The sequence below is a fragment of the Mustela lutreola genome, chromosome 4, assembly GCF_030435805.1.
Source record: "Mustela lutreola isolate mMusLut2 chromosome 4, mMusLut2.pri, whole genome shotgun sequence".
Lineage (NCBI taxonomy): Eukaryota > Metazoa > Chordata > Mammalia > Carnivora > Mustelidae > Mustela > Mustela lutreola.
The window spans coordinates 43,197,470-43,222,060 of record NC_081293.1 but is presented as its reverse complement, the minus strand read 5'-3'; the positions used below and the strand labels follow the sequence as shown (position 1 = coordinate 43,222,060).

The following is a 24,591-nucleotide window of genomic DNA, read 5'->3' as shown; positions in this document are numbered from 1 at the left end:
AAATGACTGAGCCACCCAGGAACCCCAAGTCTGTACATTTGTTACTTCTTTTATTGCTTCTTGGTCAGGCAGGGACACACACCACAATGTTGGGAAGTACAATAAAAATGTCATCATTAAATTAGCAATCAATTCCCTAGGCCTATCAGGGTGTGGAAGTTTCCTTTTATTTACTTATTCTTAAATAATGACTGGGTGTTAAATTTTTTCAGATGCTTGTCTGTATCACTTGAGGTGAAGATCACATTTTTGTCCTTTATACTTTGTTAATGTGGTGAATCACATTGATTGGTTCTCAAATACTGAAACAAAACTGTATCCCAGTGGAAAAAACTTTACTTGAAAACGACGTACTCTGTTTATACATTGCTGAATTCAATCTGCTCCTGTTTTGTTGAGGATGGTTATATCCAAGTTCATGGGGGATACTGGCCAATAATTTTCTTTACTTGTCCTATCTTCAGTTTTTGATATAGAGTGATGGCAGTTTCATTAAATGAATTTTAAAACATTTTCTCCTCTTTTATTTTCGGAAAGAACTTAGGATTAGTCTCAGTTCTTTGAATCCTGGATAGATTTCACCAGTGAAGCCATCAGAGCCTGGAATTTCTTTGTGGTGAGGCTTACAAATCCACTATCTTTGATGTATAGATATTCATATTTCTATCTCTTTTCAAATCAGTTTTTATAACTTGTGTTTTTCAAAAAACTATATCCATATTCATCTAAGTTGTTTAATTTATTGACATAAAGTTGCTAAACAACTTTCAAAATATTGCCTTATTATCATTTTAATGTCCACAAGATCTAAAGTGAAATCCCCACTTGCATTCCTAATATTGATCATTTCAGTTTTCTTTCATTTATTTTTCTTCTTTTTTTCATTTATTTTTCTTGATTAGTCTTGCTTGGGGTTTACCAACATATTAAATTTATCAAAAAAAACAACTTTTGTCTTTGCTAATTTTCTATATCATCGTACATATTCCATTTCTTTCTTTTAAATTATTTTAAGTTTAGCTTATTCTTACTTTTCTATCCTTTTAAAGGGGGAACTAAGAATCATGAATTTAAGTACTCTTTGGCTTCTTTTTTTTATGATTTTATTTATTTATTTGACAGAGATCACAAGTGGGCAGAGAGGCAGGCAGAGAGAGAGGAGGAAGCAGGCTTTCTGCTAAGCACAGAGCCCAATGTGGGGCTCGATCCCAGGACCCTGGGATCATGACCTGAGCTGAAGGCAGAGGCTTTAACCCACTGAGCCACCCAGGCACCCCTATTCTTTGGCTTCTTAGTAGGCATTTAAAACCATAAACTTTCCTTTAAGCACTATTTTAGCAGTATTACACAAATTTTGATATGTTTTATTTTCATTATTAGAAATATTGTTTATATTTCTTTTGTGATTTTTTTATTCTTTGACCCATAGGTTTAGAACTATGTTATTTAAATTTCACTGGGGATTTTCTAGATTGTTTGTTTTTATTATTTTCTAATTTTTTTTAAAGATTTTATTTATTTATTTGACAGAGAGAAATCACAAGTAGTCGGAGAGGCAGGCAGAGAGAGAGAGAGGGAAGCAGGCTCCCTGCAGAGCCGAGAGCCCGATGCGGGACTCGATCCCAGGACCCTGAGATCATGACCTGAGCCGAAGGCAGCGGCTTAACCCACTGAGCCACCCAGGTGCCCTATTATTTTTCTAATTTAACTTAATTATACTGGTAGAATATACTCTGTAAGATTTTACTTTTTTGAAATTGATTAAGATTTAAAGTTATGGCCCAAGAAATTATCTGTCTTGCTGGATGTTCCCTGTATACTTGAAAGAAATGTGTATTCTGCAATTGTTGGGTGTAGTATTCTATAAATGTCAACCATATCAAGTTGGTTGATAGTGTTGTTCAGATCTTCTACAGACTTACTGGTCTTTTGTTTACTTGAGAGGTCGATTTCTAATAGAATAAAGTTAAATTTTGAACTATTTTAGATTTTTCTGTTTCTCCCATTAGACTTGTCACATTTTATGTCATAGACTTTTTTTTTTATTTTCAGCATAACAGTATTCATTATTTTTGCACCACACCCAGTGCTCCATGCAATCCGTGCCCTCTATAATACCCACCACCTGGTACCCCGACCTCCCACCCCCCGCCCCTTCAAAACCCTCAGATTGTTTTTCAGAGTCCATAGTCTCTCATGGTTCACCTCCCCTTCCAATTTCCCCCAACTCCCTTCTCCTCTCTAACTCCCCATGTCCTCCATGCTATTTGTTATGCTCCACAAATAAGTGAAACTATATGATAATTGACTCTCTCTGCTTGACTTATTTCACTCAGCATAATCTCTTCCAGTCCCGTCCATGTTGCTACAAAAGTTGGGTATTCATCCTTTCTGATGGAGGCATAATACTCCATAGTGTATATGGACCACATCTTCCTTATCCATCGTCCGTTGAAGGGCATCTTGGTTCTTTCCACAGTTTGGCGACCATGGCCATTGCTGCTATAAACATTGGGGTACAGATGGCCCTTCTTTTCACTACATCTGTATCTTTGGGGTAAATACTCAGGAGTGCAATGGCAGGGTCATAGGGAAGTTCTATTTTTAATTTCTTGAGGAATCTCCACACTGTTCTCCAAAGAGGCTGCACCAACTTGCATTCCCACCAACAGAGGAAGAGGGTTCCCCTTTCTCCACATCCCCTCCAACACATGTTGTTTCCTGTCTTGCTAATTTTGGCCATTCTAACTGGTGTAAGGTGATATCTCAATGTAGTTTTAATTTGAATCTTCCTGATGGCTAGTGATGATGAATATTTTTTCATGTGTCTGATAGCCATTTGTATGTCTTTATTGGAGAAGTGTCTGTCCATATCTTCTGCCCATTTTTTTTTTTTAGAATTTTAATAATTTTTTATTTTTTTATAAACATATATTTTTATCCCCAGGGGTACAGGTCTGTGAATCGCCAGGTTTACACACTTCACAGCACTCACCAAAGCACATACCCTCCCCAATGTCCATAATCCCACCCCCTTCTCCCAAACCCCCTCCCCCCAGCAACCCTCAGTTTGTTTTGTGAGATTAAGAGTCACTTATGTTTTGTCTCCCTCCCAATCCCATCTTCTTTCATTTATTCTTCTCGTACCCACTTAAGCCCCCATGTTGCATCACCACTTCCTCATATCAGGGAGATCATATGATAGTTGTCTTTCTCTGCTTGACTTATTTCGCTAAGCATGATACGCTCTAGTTCCATCCATGTTGTCGCAAATGGCAAGATTTCATCTCTTTTGATGGCTGCATAGTATTCCATTGTGTATATATACCACATCTTCTTGATCCATTCATCTGTTGATGGACATCTAGGTTCTTTCCATAGTTTGGCTATTGTGGACATTGCTGCTATAAACATTCGGGTACACGTGCCCCTTTGAATCACTACGTTTGTATCTTTAGGGTAAATACCCAATAGTGCAATTGCTGGGTCATAGGGCAGTTCTATTTTCAACATTTTGAGGAACCTCCATGCTGTTTTCCAGAGTGGCCGCACCAGCTTGCATTCCCACCAACAGTGTAGGAGGGTTCCCCTTTCTCCGCATCCTCACCAGCATCTGTCATTTCCTGACTTGTTGATTTTAGCCATTCTGACTGGTGTGAGGTGATATCTCATTGTGGTTTTGATTTGTATTTCCCTGATGCCAAGTGATATGGAGCACTTTTTCATGTGTCTGTTTGCCATCTGGATGTCTTCTTTGCAGAAATGTCTGTTCATGTCCTCTGCCCATTTCTTGATTGGATTATTTGTTCTTTGGGTGTTGAGTTTGCTAAGTTCTTTATAGATTCTGGACACTAGTCCTTTATCTGATATGTCGTTTGCAAATATCTTCTCCCATTCTGTCAGTTGTCTTTTGATTTTGTTAACTGTTTCCTTTGCTGTGCAAAAGCTTTTGATCTTGATGAAATCCCAGTAGTTCATTTTTTCCCTTGCTTCCCTTGCCTTTTGCGTTGTTCCTAGGAAGATGTTGCTGCGGCAGAGGTCGAAGAGGTTGCTGCCCGTGTTCTCCTCAAGGATTTTGATGGATTCCTTTCGTACATTGAGGTCCTTCATCCATTTTGAGTCTATTTTTGTGTGTGGTGTAAGGGAATGGTCCAATTTCATTTTTCTGCATGTGGCTGTCCAATTTTCCCAGCACCATTTATTGAAAAGGCTGTCTTTTTTCCATTGGACATTCTTTCCTGCTTTGTCGAAGATTAGTTGACCATAGATTTGAGGGTCTATTTCTGGGCTCTCTATTCTGTTCCATTGATCTATGTGTCTGTTTTTGTGCCAGTACCATGCTGTCTTGATGATGACAGCTTTGTAATAGAGCCTGAAGTCCGGAATTGTGATGCCACCAACGTTGGCTTTCTTTTTCAATATCCCTTTGGCTATTTGAGGTCTTTTCTGGTTCCATATAAATTTTAGCATTATTTGTTCCATTTCTTTGAAAAAGATGGATGGTACTTTGATAGGAATTGCATTAAATGTGTAGATTGCTTTAGGTAGCATAGACATTTTCACAATATTTATTCTTCCAATCCAGGAGCATGGAACATTTTTCCATTTCTTTGTGTCTTCCTCAATTTCTTTCATGAGTACTTTATAGTTTTCTGAGTATAGATTCTGTGTCTCTTTGGTTAGGTTTATTCTGCCCATTTTTTGATATGATTGTCTGTTTTGTGTGTGTTGAGTTTGAGGAGTTCATTATAGATCCTGGATATCAACCTTTTTTGATGCTTCCTTATTAGGTGCAGACATATTTAGAATTGTTTTCCTGATACAAGTGCTCTCTTTATCATCATATACTATCCCTCTTTATTCCTTATAATACTGTATGGTATACAGTTAACCCTTACACAACATAGGTTTGAACTGCATAGGTCCACTTATCTGTGGATTTTTTTTATAAATACAGTATAGTACTGTAAATGTATTTTCTCTTCCTTATGATTTTCTTAATAATACTTTCTTTTCTCTAGTTTACTTTATTGTAGTAATATGACATATAATATGCATAACATACACAAATATGTGTTAACTGACTATGTTATCAGTAAGGCTTCTGGTCAATGGTAGGCCATTAGTAGTTAAGTTTTTAGAGAGTCAAAAGTTATATGGTGAGCCTGGTGGTATGTATTATGGAGGGCACATATTCCATGGAGCACTGGATGTGGTCAATAAACAATAAATTCTGGAAGATTGAAAAGAAATTCTAAAAAATAAACAAAAATTTTTAAAAAGAGCTACATGCAAATATTTGGCTGTGCAGTGGTCAACACCCCCAACACCACGTTGGTCAAGGGTCAACTATGAGGTCTACTTGAATACTGAGATATCCTCACCTACTTTCTTTTGCTTACTGTTTGCATGGTCTATCTTTTCCCTTCCCTTTTAATCTACCTGTGCATTTAAGTTTAAAATGCTTACAGACAGCATTTTTTTCCTCAGGTTTTATTGTTGTTGATGTTGGAAAGTTTAGTCAGATACCTGCTACTCCATCATGACAGGCAGAAGAAGTCCCACATTCTTTTTTATGAGTACCATTAATGTACACCCCCATCCTTTCCCAGTTTGTGGTGCCCCCAAGGCAGGAACTGATCTGTAGCTTTGTCAAAATGCATTTGTTAGATGCAGCCAATCCCTTCACCCTATTAGAATTTTACAGATCATTTTTTTCTAATTAAAGGCAATGCTTTCTGAACTTTAATGTAAATAGAAATCACTTGGAGACTTAGATACCAATCTTGAATCAGGAGATCTGAGATGAGACCCAGTCTGTGGGACATGGTTTGAATAGCAGGAATGTATATAGGACTTGCTAACTGGCAAAAAGTCATTCAGATCTCTGTCACAGGTGACCAACTTGAGTAACTTGATGGTGGAAGGTGGGTATATGAGACTGAGAAAACAGCATGTGTAAAAAACAAAAACACAACAGGATGGTGGGACCAGAGGGAACCAGAGGAGTGCTAGCACCACCAACGTCATTCAAATTTAATATTTAAAACTTTATCCTCAGAATAATCTGCTGAGTGAAATAAGTCAAGCAGACAGTGTCAATTATCATATGGTTTCAATTACTTGTGGAACATAAGGAATAACACAGAGGACATTGGGAGTTAGAGAGGAGAAGTGAGTTGGGGGAAACTGGAGAGGGAGATAAACGATGAGAGACTGTGGACTCTGAGAAACAAACTGAGGGTTTTAGAGGGGAGGGGGTTTGGTTGAGCCTGGTGGTAGGTATTGAAGAGGGCACATATTACATGGAGCACTAGGTGTGGTGCTTAAACAATGAACCTTGGAACACTGAAAAAATTAAATTAAATTTTAAAAACCATTAGGCTGACATATTAAAAACAAACAAACAGCTTGTGAGGTAAACTTGCATATCCAACTGTTTATGATTCCTGTTCAATGTCTTTAACCATATATTAATTTTAAAAATGTCAGCTTCATATCCAAATTAACAATAATCCATATGTAAACAACCTTTAAGTTCACTTTGCAAACAGCTTGATCCACATTGAGTTTGACCATGACTTCTTAGATACAACACCAAAAACATGATCAATAAAAGAAAAACTGGTAAGTTGGCTTCATTTAGCCTAATTGACAACTAGCCTGGCCCTTCATATTTTATCCACAAATATATATAATATACTTCTCATTTTATCCACAAATATATCTTAAATGTAAGATAGGTCTTAGTAAAACCCATATATATCTTTCTCTTTCTCTATATTTAAAAAAATATACTTAATAATTTATCAATCTACAAATAAATGTAATATTTATGTATAATTACATATAAATAATACCACAAATTAATATTATAGGTATACATAATTTATAATTAGTATGCATTTAAAGTTCCTCTGTGTCTTCCCATAACTTGATAGCTCATTTTAGTATTGAAAAATATTTCATTGTGTGGATATACATGAGTTTATCTATTCACTTCTGGCTTCCACATTTTGGTAATTACAAGTAAAACTGTCATAAAAATTCATGTGCAAGCTTTTGTGTAGATATGTGACTTCAATTCCTTTGGGTAAATACCAGAGTGTGACTGCTGGATCATATGCTAAAGGTAGGTTCAGTTTTATAAGAAACTGTCAAACTTTCTTCCAAAGTGGCCATTTTCCATTCCTATGAGCAAAGAGAGTTCTTTTTGCTTCACATCCTCACCAGCATTGGGTGCTGTCAGAATTTTGCACTGTGGCCATCCTAAAGTCGTGGTATCTCATTGCTATTTTATTTTTTCAGTTCCCTAATGATATATGACATTAGGCATCTTTTCATATGGCTATTTGTCATACGAAAATCTGGGTAAGATGCTGTTCAGATCTTTTGCCTGTTTTTAAATGGGTTATTTGTTCTATTATTTTTTTTCACTTTTTAAAAATTTATTTTTTATTTATTTTCAGCATAAAAGTATTCATTGTTTTTGTACCACACCCAGTGCTCCATGCAATCCATGCCCTCTCTATTTGTTCTATTATTGTTTAATTTTAAGAGTTCTTTATAGATTTTAGATACAAATCTTTTATTTTATATGTATTTTGCCAAGATTTTCTCCCAATCTCTAGCTTGTCTTCTCATTCTCTTACCAATATCTTTGTCACAGAAGTTTTAAATTTTAGTAAAGACCAACTGTTATCAATTTTTCTTTGATCGATTGTGCTTTTGATGTTGTCCCTAAGAAGTCATCGCACACCCAAGGTCATCGAATCTTCAGTTTATCATAAGACTGTAAATAATAATAAAGATATTTATAATAAAAAGCTTACAGCAAGTTTGTGTGAATAAAGGTCATTTTTTATGTCAAGAAGATTAGAGGGATAATCACCTTGGGATAAATTAGATTGCTGGGGTGTTCAATCTTTTTATTTTCCCTTCTGAAATTGTATAAATGTGTGGACACAAGACAAAGCTCTTATGGATTGTGTGTCTTTCCCAAGCTTAGCACAAGAATTTTTCTGTAGGAAGCATTTTCTCATCTTAGTTTACAAATTTGATGTTTCCAAATTCAATGGAAAGATGAACAAACATCTTAAATATCATGAGGCCATTTACAACAACCTCGCCATTTTACAGATAGAGAAACAAGGAATGAGAAAGGACAAGTGACTAATGTCATCGAGCCAGCTGGTGACATTCCCAAAACAGAGTTGTCTGTTTCCTAGACTAGCATCTTCTTGCCCACATCTGTCAGTTATGCTGCTTTTCCTCAGTCCAGGACTCCAAATCTCAGAGCTATTACTTTGACTACCAAGGTCCTTGTCAACAACAATTATATCTACATTTATATGGTCCTTTCTACACACCAGATAAATGTTCCAAATATATGTTTGTTAATCTCCCTCAATAGTCCTATGAGATAAATGCTATTCTTACTCCTACATATAGATGGGAAAAGTGCAGTACACAGAGATTAGGTAAATTGCCCAAGATCACAGAGTTAGTAAGAGTGAGAAAGGATTTGAAGCTTAGCAATCAAGGTTCAATGTCAATGCTCATAACAATTGCACTCTGTTATATCTCTTAGTCATGCCACTGTGCTTCTGCCTGCCAACATGAGCCTCTAGGCCAAATCCAATCTTTCTAAATGTGAACCCCCTGAATTCTACTCACCTAGAAGTTTTAACCAAAGCATTTCCTAAATATAGGGCATTGATGCTCATAGTGCCAAAGCACCTGCCAGTACTACCTTTTCCCAAATGACTCTGTTTTCATCATGATAACAGGTAAAGATTTTTGTAATTGTAATGGAGATAAAAAGTAATTATAAGATATGTCCCCGGGCGCCTGGGTGGCTCAGTGGGTTAAGCCGCTGCCTTCGGCTCAGGTCATGATCTCAGGGTCCTGGGATCGAGGCCCGCATCGGGCTCTCTGCTCAGCAGGGAGCCTGCTTCCCTCTCTCTCTCTCTGCCTGCCTCTCCATCTACTTGTGATTTCTCTCTCTGTCAAATAAATAAATAAAATCTTTAAAAAAAAAAAAAAAAAAGATATGTCCCCTTCCCCGAATGGACCTCATACCTACTCCAAACAAAAAAGCTAAAAATTGCTTAAGGCAATTTTTAAGTATATGTCTGTTCTCTAAAAAATTCAGCTTCTCTTGGATACCAACTTTCTCTATGCCTTTAAAGGGATTCATAGGTTTTAAAGGCTAGGGCACTTACATGGACAGTGAATATGAACATTGATAAGGCATATTATAATCATTATTGAATGGTTTTATATTAGTTTGAAATGTACAGGCTGAAGACCATTTAGATTAATAAGAAAGATTCATCAGTAAAGAGAGAACAGATATCCATCTTTAAGCCTTCTGGATACCTACTGAAATGACCATGTAATTTTGTAAACTACAGGGGATCACATATCATGAACCTAAGAAAGGATGCCACCCACTGATCACATATTGTGGGGAAGCAAATTAGTGAGACACAGCAAGACTCAAATTCATCTTGTATTGAAAGTGCATCATCTCAGTGGATTTTCTTTTATATCTACATAGACAGAGCAGTTCAAGCTATTAATAATGGAAGCCCCTTGAATTACTCTGGTCTCTGTAGAATACAGTATTCAGAAACGCCAGCTCACTGGCATTTGTCTCTGACAGAAAGAAGAGCACTGCCAGAAAAAAAGGTTAAAAAATACAGTGGCCTTTCTTACTGTTGTAGGGGCTGCATGAATCAAGATTCTAGAACCAGAAACTTTATCAGGGCAAACCTCTAAAAAAGAAGTTTTCCATTAAGGCACAGGGCTTGTAATGGGAATTTACATCGCAGTCTCCAGCTAAACTCAGAAGACCAGGTTAAGATCTGAGAGGATGGGGACGCCTGGGTGGCTCAGTTGGTTAAGCAGCTGCCTTCGGCTCAGGTCATGATCCCAGCGTCCTGGGATCGAGTCCCATATCGGGCTCCTTGCTCCGCAGGGAGCCTGCTCCTCCGTCTGACTCTGCCTTCCACTCTGTCTGCCTGTGCTCGCTCTCGCTCGCTCTCTCTGACAAATAAATAAAATCTTTAAAAAAAAAAAAAAAAAAAAAAAAAAAGATCTGAGAGGATGATTCTACCTGCAGCCAGGTGAACTATTAGGAGACTCAGAGAGTCTATACCTACCTGTTTACAGAAAGAGTTCTCCAGAATCAAGGTAGAGCAAACTAAACATCAAAACATCAAGGTAGAGCAAACTAAACATGGAAGAACAAGAAAAGGATTTAGCATGAAAGAAATAACGTGTAAATATATTATATTGCATCAAAGACACTAAAAACAAATTGTTTGAAAAGTATATGCTAAAGGAAATGAAGTTTTAAAAATATTTGTTTTTCTATTGGCACATAGTACAAAAAATTAAGAATTAATTCCATAATGAGTGGTTGAGACATGAAAGAGGTATTAATGGAGTGGCAGGGAAGAAAAACTAAGGAGAAATACAAATACACAAGAAGGATTTATGTATTCATTAACATTGTTAAAAAATATACGAACACTGAAGAAAGTCTAAGCAGAAATTTGAAAGACAAACTAAAATACTCTCAAAATAAAAATTAAAAGGGTTATGAATGGAAAATGATCAAAGAGAGTATAACAGACATGGAGGACTCATAGAATCAACATATAACATTCCTTATACATAAAATCTTAAAAAAAGAAAAAAAGTAAAGTTAACATTCCTGGAAACAAGACAAAGATAAATGCAAAAGATGTAATAGATAAGGAAAGATTTAATAGATGACAAAATTATTGAGCTAAGGTTATCAGGTTGTTTTTGCATGTAAAAAGAACTCAGGATTCTAATCATAATTAATGAGATGTAGGTCAACTCATTAAATATTGACGGAAGTTTTAAAATTCAAAGATATTAAGGTTAATTACAAAGAAGAAAGCATAAGAAAGGAGAAGTAAAGGAGGAAGAAAAGAAAAAGGAGGGAAGAAAGAAGAAAAGGGATCAGAAGCAGAGAGAATGGGAGAAGGAATAAGATGAGCAGGGAGATAAGGAAAAAGTGGGAAATCGCAGGAGGAAAACAGGAAAAGGAAGGAAGAAGGGGGAACAGTGGGGAAGAGGAGAGGGAGAATGAAGAATGGAGGAGGAGGAGGAGGAGGAGAAAGGAAAAAAAGAAGTGACATGAAGAAGGAGGAGATGGAGAAGAAGGAAGAGAAGGATTAAAATAGAGGGAGGAAGAAAAAAGCAAGAAGAAGGGCATGAAAAGAAGAGGAGGAACAAGACAAAAGAAAGGGAAGGAGATAGGAGAAGGAGATAGGAGAAGAGGAGGGAGAAAAAGGAGATGGAGAAAAAAAGGAAAGAATAGAGGAAAGAGTGAGAAGAAAAGATAGGAAAGGAAAGAGGAGGGGAGAAGAAGGAGGTGAATGAGGTATTCTCATGCTTCTCTGTAGCGTTACATACAGGAAGAACAATGGGGCAAATTCTATAGAATTTACTCAATAGAGCAAATTCTATACAATATTAAGGGGGAAAGTTATAACACAAGAATATTATATCCAGATCAGTTTTAATTCATGAATAAATGCAACAAAAAAAGATTCTCAGATATATTATCTCACAAAATATACCACCCCTGCTAGGTCTGTTGCTCAAATAACCACTCTAGCTAAACAAAAATTCATCAAAATAAAAATATGAACAATTGCTAAATCACAGAATAGAGACACTTTCAACAATCACTGAAATCCCTGGAACATAGACTTCAATACAAGTAATGACTATAAATGTAGATGCGATAAAACAGAAGAATGAAAATGCCAAATATATATATATATATATTAGAGAAACCATTAAATATTAGAAGGAGGAGAAGGAAAGGAATAACAATAGTAAACTGGGCCTGAAATTTCAGATTATAATACCAAAACATGATTGAGTAGGTGGAAGGAGGGGAGGACAAAAAGATATTCCAGTATCATCTTATATAGGAAGAAATAAAAATATATGACTTCATGCTTGATTCTGAAAGAGAAACAGCAATGCCTATATTTTTAAGCCTAACGCCTGTATTTTTAAGCCTAAAGGTTAAAAGAGGATGCTTAACTTCCAGTTGTGGGGGTGGTGGGGAGTCACAGTAATAATAGTAATAGAACGCTGAACATCATAAAAACAATTTAGAATGCATAAGTAGACATGAAAGAAGATTAAATATTTTTATATTATACTACCTGTCAATTGTCTGCCAATATATTGGAAACCTTAATGAAATGAACGAATTCCTAGAAACATACAATCTACATTTAAAGAAGGATGAATTGCAATCTTCCTCAAATTCTTATCCCAAAATTTAAGAGGATGGAACACTTCTTTTTTTTTTTTTTTTTTTTGGAGTTTTTCAGAATAAATGTTTATTTAAGAATTAAGGAAAAACAAAAACATTAAAGCATAGGAATACATTGACTGAATACAAGTGTCTCGTTTGGAACACTTCTTAACTCATTCTATGAGGCCAGCATTACCCTGACACCAAAACCCCAAAAATATACTACAGGAAAAGAAAACTGCAGACCAATATTCCTGAGTAATGTGGATGCAAGAATCTTCAACAAAATACTAGGAAACTGAATTCAACTGCATATTTTTTAAAAATTACACACCAGGACCAACCAGTATTCATTCTTGAAACACAAGAACGGCTCAGCATACAAAGATCCGTTAGTATAAAATACTATGTTACCCAAATGAAGGGCAAAAAAACCCCACATCATCATCTCAGGGCAGGAAAAGCATTTGATAAAATGCAATACCCTTTCATGATAAAAACTCAATGGACTAGGAAGGAAAGGAAACTATGTTGATATAATAAAGGCCAGATATGAGAAACTCAAAGCTAACATCTTACTCAAAGCTTTTCCTCCAATGTCAGGAACAAGACAAGAACATCCACTTTTACCACTTCCATTCAACATCGTCTGGAAGTCATAGACAATTAGGCAAGAAAAAGAAATAAAATATTTTCAAATTGGAAAGAAAGAAGTAGATGTATATCTGCTGTCAAACATTATGACCTGATATGTAAAAAACCTTAAAACTGGACACACAAAACAATGAGAACTAACAAATAAATCAGCAAAGTTGTAGGATTAAAAAAAAAAAAATCAATGCACTAAGATCAGTCGCATTTCTATACGATAATAATGAACAATCTGGAAGGGAAATACAAAACCAATTCTAATTATAATAATATCAAAAACAATAAAATACCTAAGAATAAACTTGACTAAAAAGACAAAAAAAAAAAAAAAGGCAAAGACATGTATACTGAAAACTAAAAAATGTTTCTGAAGGAAATTAAACACACAAATAAATGGAAAGGCATCTTATGTTCCTATGTTCATGGATTGAAAGACTTCATATTCTTAAGATGTCAATACTACCTAAAGAAATCTACAAATTCAATGCAATCTCTACCAAAATCCCAATTATGTTTCAAGCAGAAATAGAAAAATCTATTCTAAAATTTCCCCTACTGGGTGTGGTACATAAATAATGAATTCTGGATCAATGAAAAGAAATTTAAAAAATAGGGGCGCCTGGGTGGCTCAGTGGGTTAAGCCACTGCCTTCGGCTCAGGTCATGATCTCAGGGTCCTGGGATCGAGTCCCGCGTCGGGCTCTCTGCTCAGCAGGGAGCCTGCTTCCCTCTCTCTCTCTCTCTCTGTGCCTGCCTCTCTGCCTACTTGTGATCTCTCTGTGTCAAATAAATAAATAAAATCTTAAAAAAAAAAAAAAAAGAAATTTAAAAAATAAATAGAAATTAAAAAAATAATAAAATTCCCCCTCAAGGAACCCCAAATAGCCAAAACAATTTTTGAAAAAGTATAAAGTTGGTGATCTCAAATTTCCTGAATTCAAAATGTACTATAAAGCTATAGTACTCAAAATTGTGTGGTACTGATATGAAGACAGACACATAGACCAATGGAATAGAATAAAAAGAAGAATAAATGAAACAAGATGGGATTGGGAGGGAGACAAACCATAAGTGACTCTTAATCTCACGAAACAAACTGAGGGTTGCCGGGGGGAGGGGGTTTGGGAGAAGGGGGTGGGATTATGGACATTGGGGAGGGTATGTGATTTGGTGAGTGCTGTGAAGTGTGTAAACCTGGTGATTCACAGACCTGTACCCCTGGGGATAAAAATATATGTTTATAAAAAAAAAAAATTAAAAATAAAATTAACTCCATATAGCTTTTACAAAAAAAAAAAAAAAAAAAAAAAAAAAGCTCAGTATACTATCCCATATATGTTCAAATGATTTCAAACAAAGATGTTGAAACCATTCAGTGAGGAGACGGCAGTCTTTTTAACAAATGGTGCTGGGAAAACTGGGTATCCTCATGCAAAAGAACAGGCATCTGGGTGGCTCAGTCAGTTAAACATCTGCCTTTGGCTCAGGTCATGATCCGGGATTCTCAGGCAAAAGAATGAAGCAGGACCCTTAACTTACACCATGTACAAAAATTAACAAGATGGATCAAAGACCTAAATGTAAGACCTAAAACTATAAAACTCCTAGAAGGAAACATATGGGAAAGGTTTTATGATATTGGATCTGGCAATAATTTCTTAGATATAGCAATAAAGGTAAAGGTGACAACAAAAAATAGATAATATGGATTTCATCAAAATTAAAAACTTCTCTGTACCCAAGGATACTACAACAGAATTAAAAGGCTACCCATAAAGTGGGAGAAGATATTTACAAATCAATATCTGATGAGAGATTAATATCTGGAATATACATAAAAAACTATAACTCAGTAACAAAAACAACCCACTAAAAATGGGCAATAGACTTAAATAGACATTTCTCCAAGAAGATATGCAAGTGGCCATAAACACACGAAAAGAGGGGTGCCTGGGTGGCTCAGTGGGTTAAAGCCTCTGCCTTCGGCTCAGGTCATGATCCCAGGGTCCTGGGATCGAGCCCCGCATCGGGCTCTCTGCTCAGTGGGGAGCTTGCTTCCCCCTCTCTCTCTGCCTGCCTCTCTGCCTACTTGTGATTTCTGTCAAAAAAAAAAAAAAAAAAAACACACACACACAAGAAAAGATGCTCAACATCACTAATTATTAGGGAAATGCCAATCAAAACCAAGATGAGATACCACATCATACCCATTAGGACAGTTATAAAAACAAAACAAAACAGAAAATAAGTTTGAGTGAGAATGTAAAGGAACTGGAATCCTTGTGAGTTGTTGGTGGGAATGTGAAATGGTGGAACTTCTGTAGAATATGATAAAGTAGTTCCTAATGAAACACAGAATTACCTTATGATACAACAATTCCACTTCTGAGTATTTACCCAAGTATTAATTTAAAAGCTCCAAGAGTAGTGAAAGCAGGAACTTGAACATATATCTGCACTCATGTTTATGGCCAAAGGATGGAAGCAACACAAATGTCTCTCCACAGATGAATGTATAAACAAAATGTGGTATATACATACAATGGAATGTTATTTAGCTTTAAAAAGAAGGAAATTCTGACAGATGCTACAACATGGATGAAACTTTAAGACATGCTAAGTGAAATAAGCCAGTCATTAAAGGACAAAAACTGTATTATTTCACTTATATAAAGTACCTAGAGTAGTCAAACTTATAGAGACAGAAAAAAGGATGGTGGTTTCCAGAGTCTGGGGAAGTGGGGAAGTGGGGAATGGAGAGTATTATATAGACTTTCAGTTTTGTAATATGAAGTGTTGTAGAGATGGATGGTGGTAATGTTTACAGAACAATGTGAATGTACTTGGGACGCCTGGGTGGCTCAGTTGGTTAGGCAGCTGCCTTTGGCTCAAGTCATGATCCCAGTGTCCTGGGATCGAGTCCCGCATCGGGCTCCTTGCTCGGCAGGGAGCCTGCTTCTCCCTCTGCCTCTGCCTGCCATTCTGTCTGCCTGTGCTCGCTCTCTCCTCCTCTCTCTCTGATAAATAAATAAAATCTTTAAAAAAAAAAAAAAAAAAAAAACAATGTGAATGTACTTAATGACATTAAACTGTACACTTAAATATGATTAAAATAAAATTTGTTATGCATATTTTATCACAATTTAAAAATTAAAGTTAAAAACTATAAACATGCACTTTAATAATACATTCTAATAGCTAAAGTTGTTTTAAAACAATAAGGAAGCTTATTCAATAAGTAAAAAAAAAAACAATAAAAAATAACAATTTAAAAATTGAATATAGAAGATTATCCATTGAATAAATTGGAGAAAAAATTTTAAGTACTTCCAAAAAAGTAAGGGATCAGACAGCTTCAAAAAGGAGTTGTTGGGGGCAGAGGTGGAGTGGAACAGAGTGATACAGGAGAAACATTTTTTAATACTATTAAAATAAAGTTGGCTAATAAGATTGTTATAAATTAAGATATTAATTGGCATGCCTAGGGCAACCACTAAAAATATAACTTAAAAACATATATAGTAAAACAAACAACAGGGGAATTAAAATGATATACAGAATGTATCTACTTAATATTAAAAAGAAAAGCAATAATGGGGGAAACGAGGAACAAAATAGGTATGATATAAAGAGAACAAACAACATGGCAGAAGTGAGTTCTTCCTTACCACTAATTACATTATATATAAATGGGTTAATTGCTCCAATTAAAATAGAGGTGGATAGAACAAATTAAAATACATAATTGAACTATATGTTGTAAGAAAGTGACTCACTTTAGATTCCAAGACAAACAGATTGAAAATTAAAGAATAAAAAATATTTTGTGCAAACAATAACCAAAAGAGAACTAACTAGCTGAAGTAAACGTTAATGAAAGTTTTTATGAGACAAAAGAAGGACATTATACAATGATAAAAGGGTCATTTGATAAGAATATAAAACACAATTAGAAACATATATATACCTAACAATAGGGTCCCAAAATATATGAATCAAAATTGATAAAATTGAAGGGAGAAATGGGCAGTTCTGTAAAAAATGACTGGAGACTTTAATATCCCACATTCAATAATTGATAAACAACAACAGAAGATCAGCAAGTTAATGGAAAACATGACAACACTATAAACCAACTAGACTTGAAGAAGAAATAGACAATATGAATTGCCCTATAGCTATGAAAATTTTAATTATTAATTTAAAAGCTCCAAGAATATGAAATCTCCTAGATGGTTGCCCTGGAGAATTATACCAAACATTTGAAGATAAATTAACACCAACTTTATATAATCTCTCTCAGAAAATAGAAAATGAGCAAAGACTTCCTAAATCATTTTATGAAGCCAGAGTTACCCTGAAACCAAAACTAGACAGAAACAGCACAATAAATAAAAGTGCAAGTGAATATCTCTCATAAATTTAGATGCAAAAATCCTCAACCAGAATATCAGCAAACAGAATCTAAAATATATTAAAAGAATCATAGGTCATGATCAGGTGAGATTCATTCAAGGTACACAACATTTGAAAATCAATCAGTGTAGTCTTATTATATTAGTAGGCTAAAGAGGAAAAATCATATGGTCATGTCAAGCAATGTAAAAAAAAAAAAGCAGTTGAAAAAGCCAATACCCATTCATGGTAGTCTCAGCAATTTATGATCTACTGGTTTAATGCAATTTCAACTGTAATTAATGTAATTCCTATCAAAACAATGGAAAATTATTTTTTTTAAACATAGACAAGCTTATTCTAAAATTTATGTGGAAAGATACAGGCCTTAGAATAATTAAAACAATCTGAACAAAAGAAAAAAGAATGGGAGTAATCACTCTGCCCAATATTAAGGTTTACTCTGCAGCTATAGTAACCAAGACAGTGTGGTATTGATGAAGGGATAGGCACACAGATCAATAGAACTGAATGGAAAACTCAGAAATGGACCACATATACCCAACTGATTTTTGACAAATTACAAAAGCATCTCAGTGAAGGAAGGACTGCTTTTCAATAAATGATGCTAAAGCAAATGCTGGCAAGGATGCAAAGAAACTGGATCATTCCCACATCACTAGCAGTAATACAAAATGGCAGAGTCAGTCTGGAACACAGTTTGATAGTTTTCTTAGAAAGCATATTTTTTTTATAAAACATGCAATTACCACACGACCCAGCAATTGCACTCTTGGATATGTATCACAAACAAACAAAAACTTGTGTTCACACCAAAACCTACACACAAATATTCATTGTGGCTTTATTCATAATTGCATAAAAGGGAAACAACCTGGATGTCCTTCAGTGTGTGAACATTTAAACAAGCTGTGGTACATGGGATACTACTAAGCAGAAAAAAGCAATGAATGCCTGAGACACACACCAACCTGGATGAACCTCCAGAGAATGATGCTAAATGATAACAGCAATCCAAGAGCTATAATTCCATCTATATAACATACTTAAAATGACATTTTAAAGATTTTTATTTATTACTTATTGATTTTACAGAGAGAGAGAGAATATGAGTGAGCGGGGGAGGGGAGCAGAGGGAGAGGGACAAGCAGACTCTGTGCGGAACATGAGCCTAGAGCAGAGCTCGATCCCTACACATGGGTTAAGACTGTGTAGAATCCAATGCGTGCACGCGCACACACACACACTCGCACACGCAGAGAAATAAGTACAAGAGAAGAAATCTGAATAGAATCAGTCAACTGTATTAATGTTGATACCCTGGTTGTGATAAAATACTATAGTTTTGCAAAATGTAACCATTGGGAGAAACCAGTTAAAGGATATTATAAGATCTCACTGCATTATTTCTTACAAATACATGTGAATCTATAATTATCTCAATAAAAATGCCAACTAAAAAATAAAACTGGATAACATCATACTAAATATTGAATCTTGGCCAGAGTCTGAACTCTTTTAAATAGGCTGTTGGGAGCCATAGAAGCTGGTTAAGTATGGATGACCAGTTAGGGCAGTAGATAGAAAGCATCCCTGTAATGATAGTGAGTATGATAAAGGAGAAATTACATAACACTATAATTAGGGATCAAGTGAGAGGTGATATTGAAGCCAATATTGTACCGAGGAAATGTAGACTATATCTATGCCTTTTGTCACTTTAGTAACCACATTTCCAATACCCCTTCACTTTGTCCAAGTTCTCTTGCAATTCACACAGTTTGTGGAAATCTGCTCCAAAACACAAAGGCATTCCCAAGTTATTTCACTATGTTGAACTAATTCTTTCATGCCATATTTTTAACACTTTGGTAAAACAAAGAAATGTTTTTATTCCCTGGCTTCGGTAATTTTATACTTTAATGAATATAAGTAAAATAAGTTTTCTAATCACTGTGATAATGACATGTTTTTAAAAATAATTTTAAGGTGTCTGAAGATATGAAAAAATACCTTAGACTTGTGGTCTTAATTAATTATAATTTAATGTTTAGAAAATTTTGATTAAATAAGTTTGTAATCAACATTTAAATGCCTGAGGAAATTTAATTTGTTAATTTTTAATGTTTTGATTTCTTAGTCTTATAAGCAGCATTTAAATGTTCAGAGAAGTATTATTTAATTCATTTATGCATTTATATAATTGTGTATGAAGTAAACTACAAGAGGAGTGGTGCTCTTCATGCATTTAAGAGGACGATAATCAAACTGCAAATCTGGGATCTAAGTCCGTCTGCCTCCATGACACTAGGCTGCATTCCGCCTTTACAGCTTTTCGGAGCTGAATGGTCCCACACCTGGAAGGAGGAATGGATCTTACCTTATGGGGTTGTCCATCCTGGACACTGTGAGGAATGCCGCAAGATTCGCCGTGTAGGAGGAACACACAATGAGGGTGAAGAGCCACCAGCTCCCCATCACAATGCGCATGGCCATGGAGTTCACTGAGGATTCGCCACCTACAGGAGGCCAGCAAAATGGATTGGTCCTGGGCTTCTGCTCTCCCCTGCATCCTCCCACCCCTGCCAGAAATGCTCTAGCTCCTCCACCCCGCCGCCTGGCTTAGGGAAACACCACTGGAGTTGGGGTGGGGAGCAGGGAAGTGAGTTCCTGGCTAGTTATCGGGGATGGTGACAATTCTGGGAAAGATTCCAAAGACCAGCAGTCTTTGAAAGGGATGGAAGACCACTAAATACGAAAAATCCACAATTGGCCTTTTAGTGATGTGATGTTTGTCAAAACACCAAGGGTAGAGTTCTGAATATCAAAATCTTCCAGTTAGAAGATTCTATCTCCCTGTGTTGCCTACTTCCAGGGCTGCAATCTGATGTAAGATCCTTTTTCAGTTTCAAGTTCATAGAGAGTAGTCTCAGGAATTCTGTAAATATAGAATTACCTCCTACCTGGAGGGTTCCCTAGCTTTCTTTTAAACCTCAGAAATGAGATCTCGCTTTTATTAATATTCAGTCCTCACTGGATGACTTTTTTCCTAGGATTTTCAGAAACCATTGCCTGTGACTTGCAGTCAGTAGCTGCCCCATGGAGGCCAATTATTTCTCCTCAGTCCCTTAGGTGGTAGCAGAAGAAAGCATTTCACTGACTCTTCTTATATAACCTTGCAAACAGGCAATACATGTTTTGCCATGGTGCAAACAAGGCCAACACTCACGTTAGGAACTTTGCAATTTGTTGCTTGGGTCAAAACTGCAAGATCCTCTAACTTACCAAGTGCTCTCCAGACTTCACGGAGAAAAGAGACTCTGTATCTCAAGGATGGATGGAGGACTGCTTAGATGATTGCAAAACAATTGTGACTTTTTTTTTCTATTAAGATTTCAAATTTAAGCAAGATTCAGTTTCATCTGACAACCCCATGTGCATAACAATCAACCTAATGTGGGAGGGGAGAAAAGTACAAAGCAGAACTCCAAAGTTAATTTTATCTAAAGCGGAGAATCGGGCTTTGAAGTTGAGTTCCTTGTCACTTCATTTAATTTCTACCTAATATTACTCAGAGAAATCGGGTACAGACTGATATTAGTACTGTCCTAGAGATTAAATAAAATTGTATTTAAAATGACTTTGCCAAAACGCATCTAAGAACTCTGCCAATGGGCACGTTCCTCCAGGCCCCTGGGAAGATGTGACTGCAACATCAGGAAACCAGGAATGTACCTTGCTGTACAAAGGCTCCGTAGACAATCCAGATGGCACTGTGCAAGGTGGCCGAAGCGGACGGTCGGGGCTGGGCAACACTCTGAGCCCTCACGGCCTGGATCCGGTTCAACACAAATATCAGCACGCCCACCACAGGGATGGCGGCCGCAATGCAGGCCCACACGGCAAAATCAAACGGAGCAAAAAGAGAGAAGATGCTTATTTTCTCCTCTGGCTTCTTGATTAGGATCCCCACCGAATAGTCCATGTACCGCTTGCTGAAGTCCACAACGCTCTCCCTCTCCGGGGTGATCGTGATGGCGGAGATGGCCAGGTCTGCCCTCTGAAAGGCAAAACCAACTCATTAGACAGCAGTCCTCAGCTTCCTGCTGGGGCCCACCCTGGGGCAAGGGCTGCCCTCTACTTTTTGGGTTGTTCTGTCCAGAGGAAATGGATTCAAGAGGTGACACCCTGCAACTGACCTTGAATACTGTAAAAAAAAAAAAAAAAAAAAATTCAACATTGTCTGTTTGAATTGTAGTTTTCCTTTACTTTCTTGTTATCCTCACAAACTTTCACTCTCTTCTTTCTCTTGCCAGTATTTCCCTCTTCCCCATCCCTGGCCCCAACCAAGAAGTCCCTTCTATCTTCTTTTAGGCTTATCTGCATCCTTCTATACTGCCATCAAGGCTTTCCAAACTCTCTTTAACCCACATGGATGTCTCCCTTTCCTGAGACGCTTTGGAAGTTTTATGGTGAGTTGTACAACTACTTGAAATCTCATTAATGTCACAGTCCCTGGTTATTTTATATGTAAACTCTATGCCAGAGAGCAATATCCTCCAAGAAAAAAAGTTATCTACTTTTCTTGACCTTCCATGGCCCTTAATTCATGGCCTCTCAAACATACGGGTTGATTCTTCATATAGTAAAGCCGCGTTGGGAGGGGACTCTCTGGGCATGCCTTACTTTGACCCCAAAAGTACCTTATAAGACTTTTGCTTTCCAAGATGGGCTTAATTTTAAAAATAGACAAAGACTCCATTAAGATGGAACTAGACTGTGAGATTAAAGCAGCCAAGACTGGTGGAGGTTAGGATAATTAAGACTAGATGGATAATGGTGGGCAATAATAGGCGAGCATTCCCCCCGTTCAACCACAAGAGAACCAAAATATGCAATGATTATCCTGATCTTGACTCTTGGACTTCTAAGTAGGAGATACCATCAAAAATAAGTTTATTTTAGGGGCACCTGGGTGGCTCAGTTGGTTAAGCAGCTGACTCTTGGTTTTAGCTCAGATCATGATCTTGCAGTCATGGGATAGAGCCCCAAGTCGGCCTCTGTGCTCAGCAAGGGGTCTGCTTCAGACTCTCTCTCTCCCTCCCTCACATCGTGCGTGTGTCTCTCTCTCAAATAAACAAAATCTTTAAAAAAATAAATTGGGAAAACATACATAAAAACATTTTTTTAAAGATTTTATTTATTTATTTGACAGAGAGAAATTACAAATACACTGAGAGGCAGGCAGAGAGAGAGAGAGAAGGAAGCAGGCTCCCTGCTGAGCAGAGAGCCCGATGCGGGACTCGATCCCAGGACCCTGAGATCATGACCTGAGCCGAAGGCAGCGGCTTAACCCACTGAGCCACCCAGGCGCCCCAACATAAAAACATTTTATCAGAAAAAATTTTTATCAGATTTAATATGTGGGCTAGAGGGGCAGATGTATTGATGTTAACTGAAAAATCCAAAAAATAAATAAATAAAATAAGATAATAAATGTGAAATCCAACAACATATCTAGAGTATAAAGAAAAAATGCTGGAGGTAATGATGGTGAAGCTCTCCTGTAGAACTGTCACATTTGCATCTCTGGTTGTTGCCTCTCTTTTCAAAAACTCAAGATCCGGAGATTTCTTTTTAAAGATTTGGGTCATTCAGAGCATATGTAAGGATTAAGAAGAGATCTAGTGGAACAAGATAGCTTTACAACATAGGAAGAAGGGAAAGTAATTTATGAAGCCAGGTCCAGAAGAAGGACAAAGGGATTGACTTACGACACAGGAAGAGTGGTGACCTGTAACACAGGGAAAAACACTTCACTTCTGAACCTGGAGTATGAGCAGGTGTCTGCAGATGTGAATTTTACAGGTAGTTGAAGTAGTTATATCAAGCCCACAAATCTTCATTTCTTTGCCTAATACAGGAGCAATTTGTTTTAATTTAGGAGAGAAGACTTTTGGATTGCTTGAAGAGAAAGACAAACTTTGAAACAGTCTCTAAGGGATACAGCCAAGGGGTCCAACAAGTTAAGGAACTTGGCTGTCCTGAAGGCCTACCTGAGTTTGAAGCCCACACACTATTCATATATCCATCTAGGCAAATTTGTGATTTTCTTCTCTAATTGTATGTAGCAACTTGGAAGTCAAAGTCAGAGGGTAGATAATATAATCAAGTCAGAGTTTCAGTACAATAAGAAACTAAGAACAAAGAGAATTACAAAAGATGAAGGGAACAGGATTATCTGGTCGAACACCAAGGGCACACCAGGCTGGAAAGGATGCAGTATCCCAAGGTCACAGAAATCTTAAAGAAAGATGAACCTCAAATACATGTACTAAGTGGAAAGGGCCAGACACAAAAGACCACATATTGTAGGACTCCATCTACATTAAATGTTCACAAAAGCAAATCTATGGAGATAGGAAATATATCAATGGTTGCCTAGGGCTGGAGTTGGAATGGGATTTCACTGTAAATAAGTGTGAGGGATCTCACTGGGTTGATGGACTTATTCAAAAACTAGATGATGATGATGGTTGCATAACTCAGTAGATTTCCTAAAAGTCACTGAATAGTATATTCCAAAATGGGTGAATTTTTTTATATAAATTAGTACTGCAGGAAATTTTTTTTTTAAAGCTTAGGAGGAACTGGAGATTGTGTCTGCGTTTACGGGTTTATAAAGCAAAGGACCTATGTTCTGGGAGCAAAGGTTCAAAAGACTCAGGACAACAAGTCATAGTCATGGAGTGGACAGTGATGGTAACGCATAAGATGCTGACAAAATGCATGGGGTCGGGCACTGACATGGAGCACAAACCAAGATCTTGGATAGCGAGGCAGTCAAAACACTGGGAGCCAACAGTTGGCCCCAGAGATGTCTGCAATGTCAAAGTTGGTAGCAGCAGCAACAGCAGAGAGGGAGGATTTGAACAGATGCCACCATCATAAATGACTACCAGGAAATAACCCAGAGGTCATGGGATGATGGGGTGGGGATGGGAACACAGTGAACAGGCCTCATATCATGAGCATGGGTCTCAATGAAAACCCAGGTTGTAAGGAAAGAGGAAGTGTCATTATCTGAAATTAATCTAAGGAGCTGGGAAATGTATCACAACATTGAAGACACATGCACACACTCACACATACATATGAACTTGTGTATACACACCCCTGCTGTGGGCCATGAGGGAGAAAAGAATAAGC

The 24,591-nt window shown here is 36.8% G+C and overlaps 1 protein-coding gene across 2 annotated transcripts in view; it reads right to left on the bottom strand.

The window, feature by feature from the left end:
* The window catches only part of GRID1 (glutamate ionotropic receptor delta type subunit 1), a 693,966-nt gene that overhangs the window by 93,426 nt on the left and 575,949 nt on the right, over positions 1–24,591 (bottom strand). For both annotated transcript variants that reach the window (XM_059169718.1, XM_059169719.1), the window contains exons 11-12: positions 21,118–21,442; positions 19,763–19,901 (exon numbers count right to left, since the gene is read on the bottom strand). In XM_059169718.1, the coding sequence (XP_059025701.1) occupies positions 19,763–19,901; positions 21,118–21,442 (464 nt within the window). The remainder of the gene's footprint in view (positions 1–19,762; positions 19,902–21,117; positions 21,443–24,591) is intronic.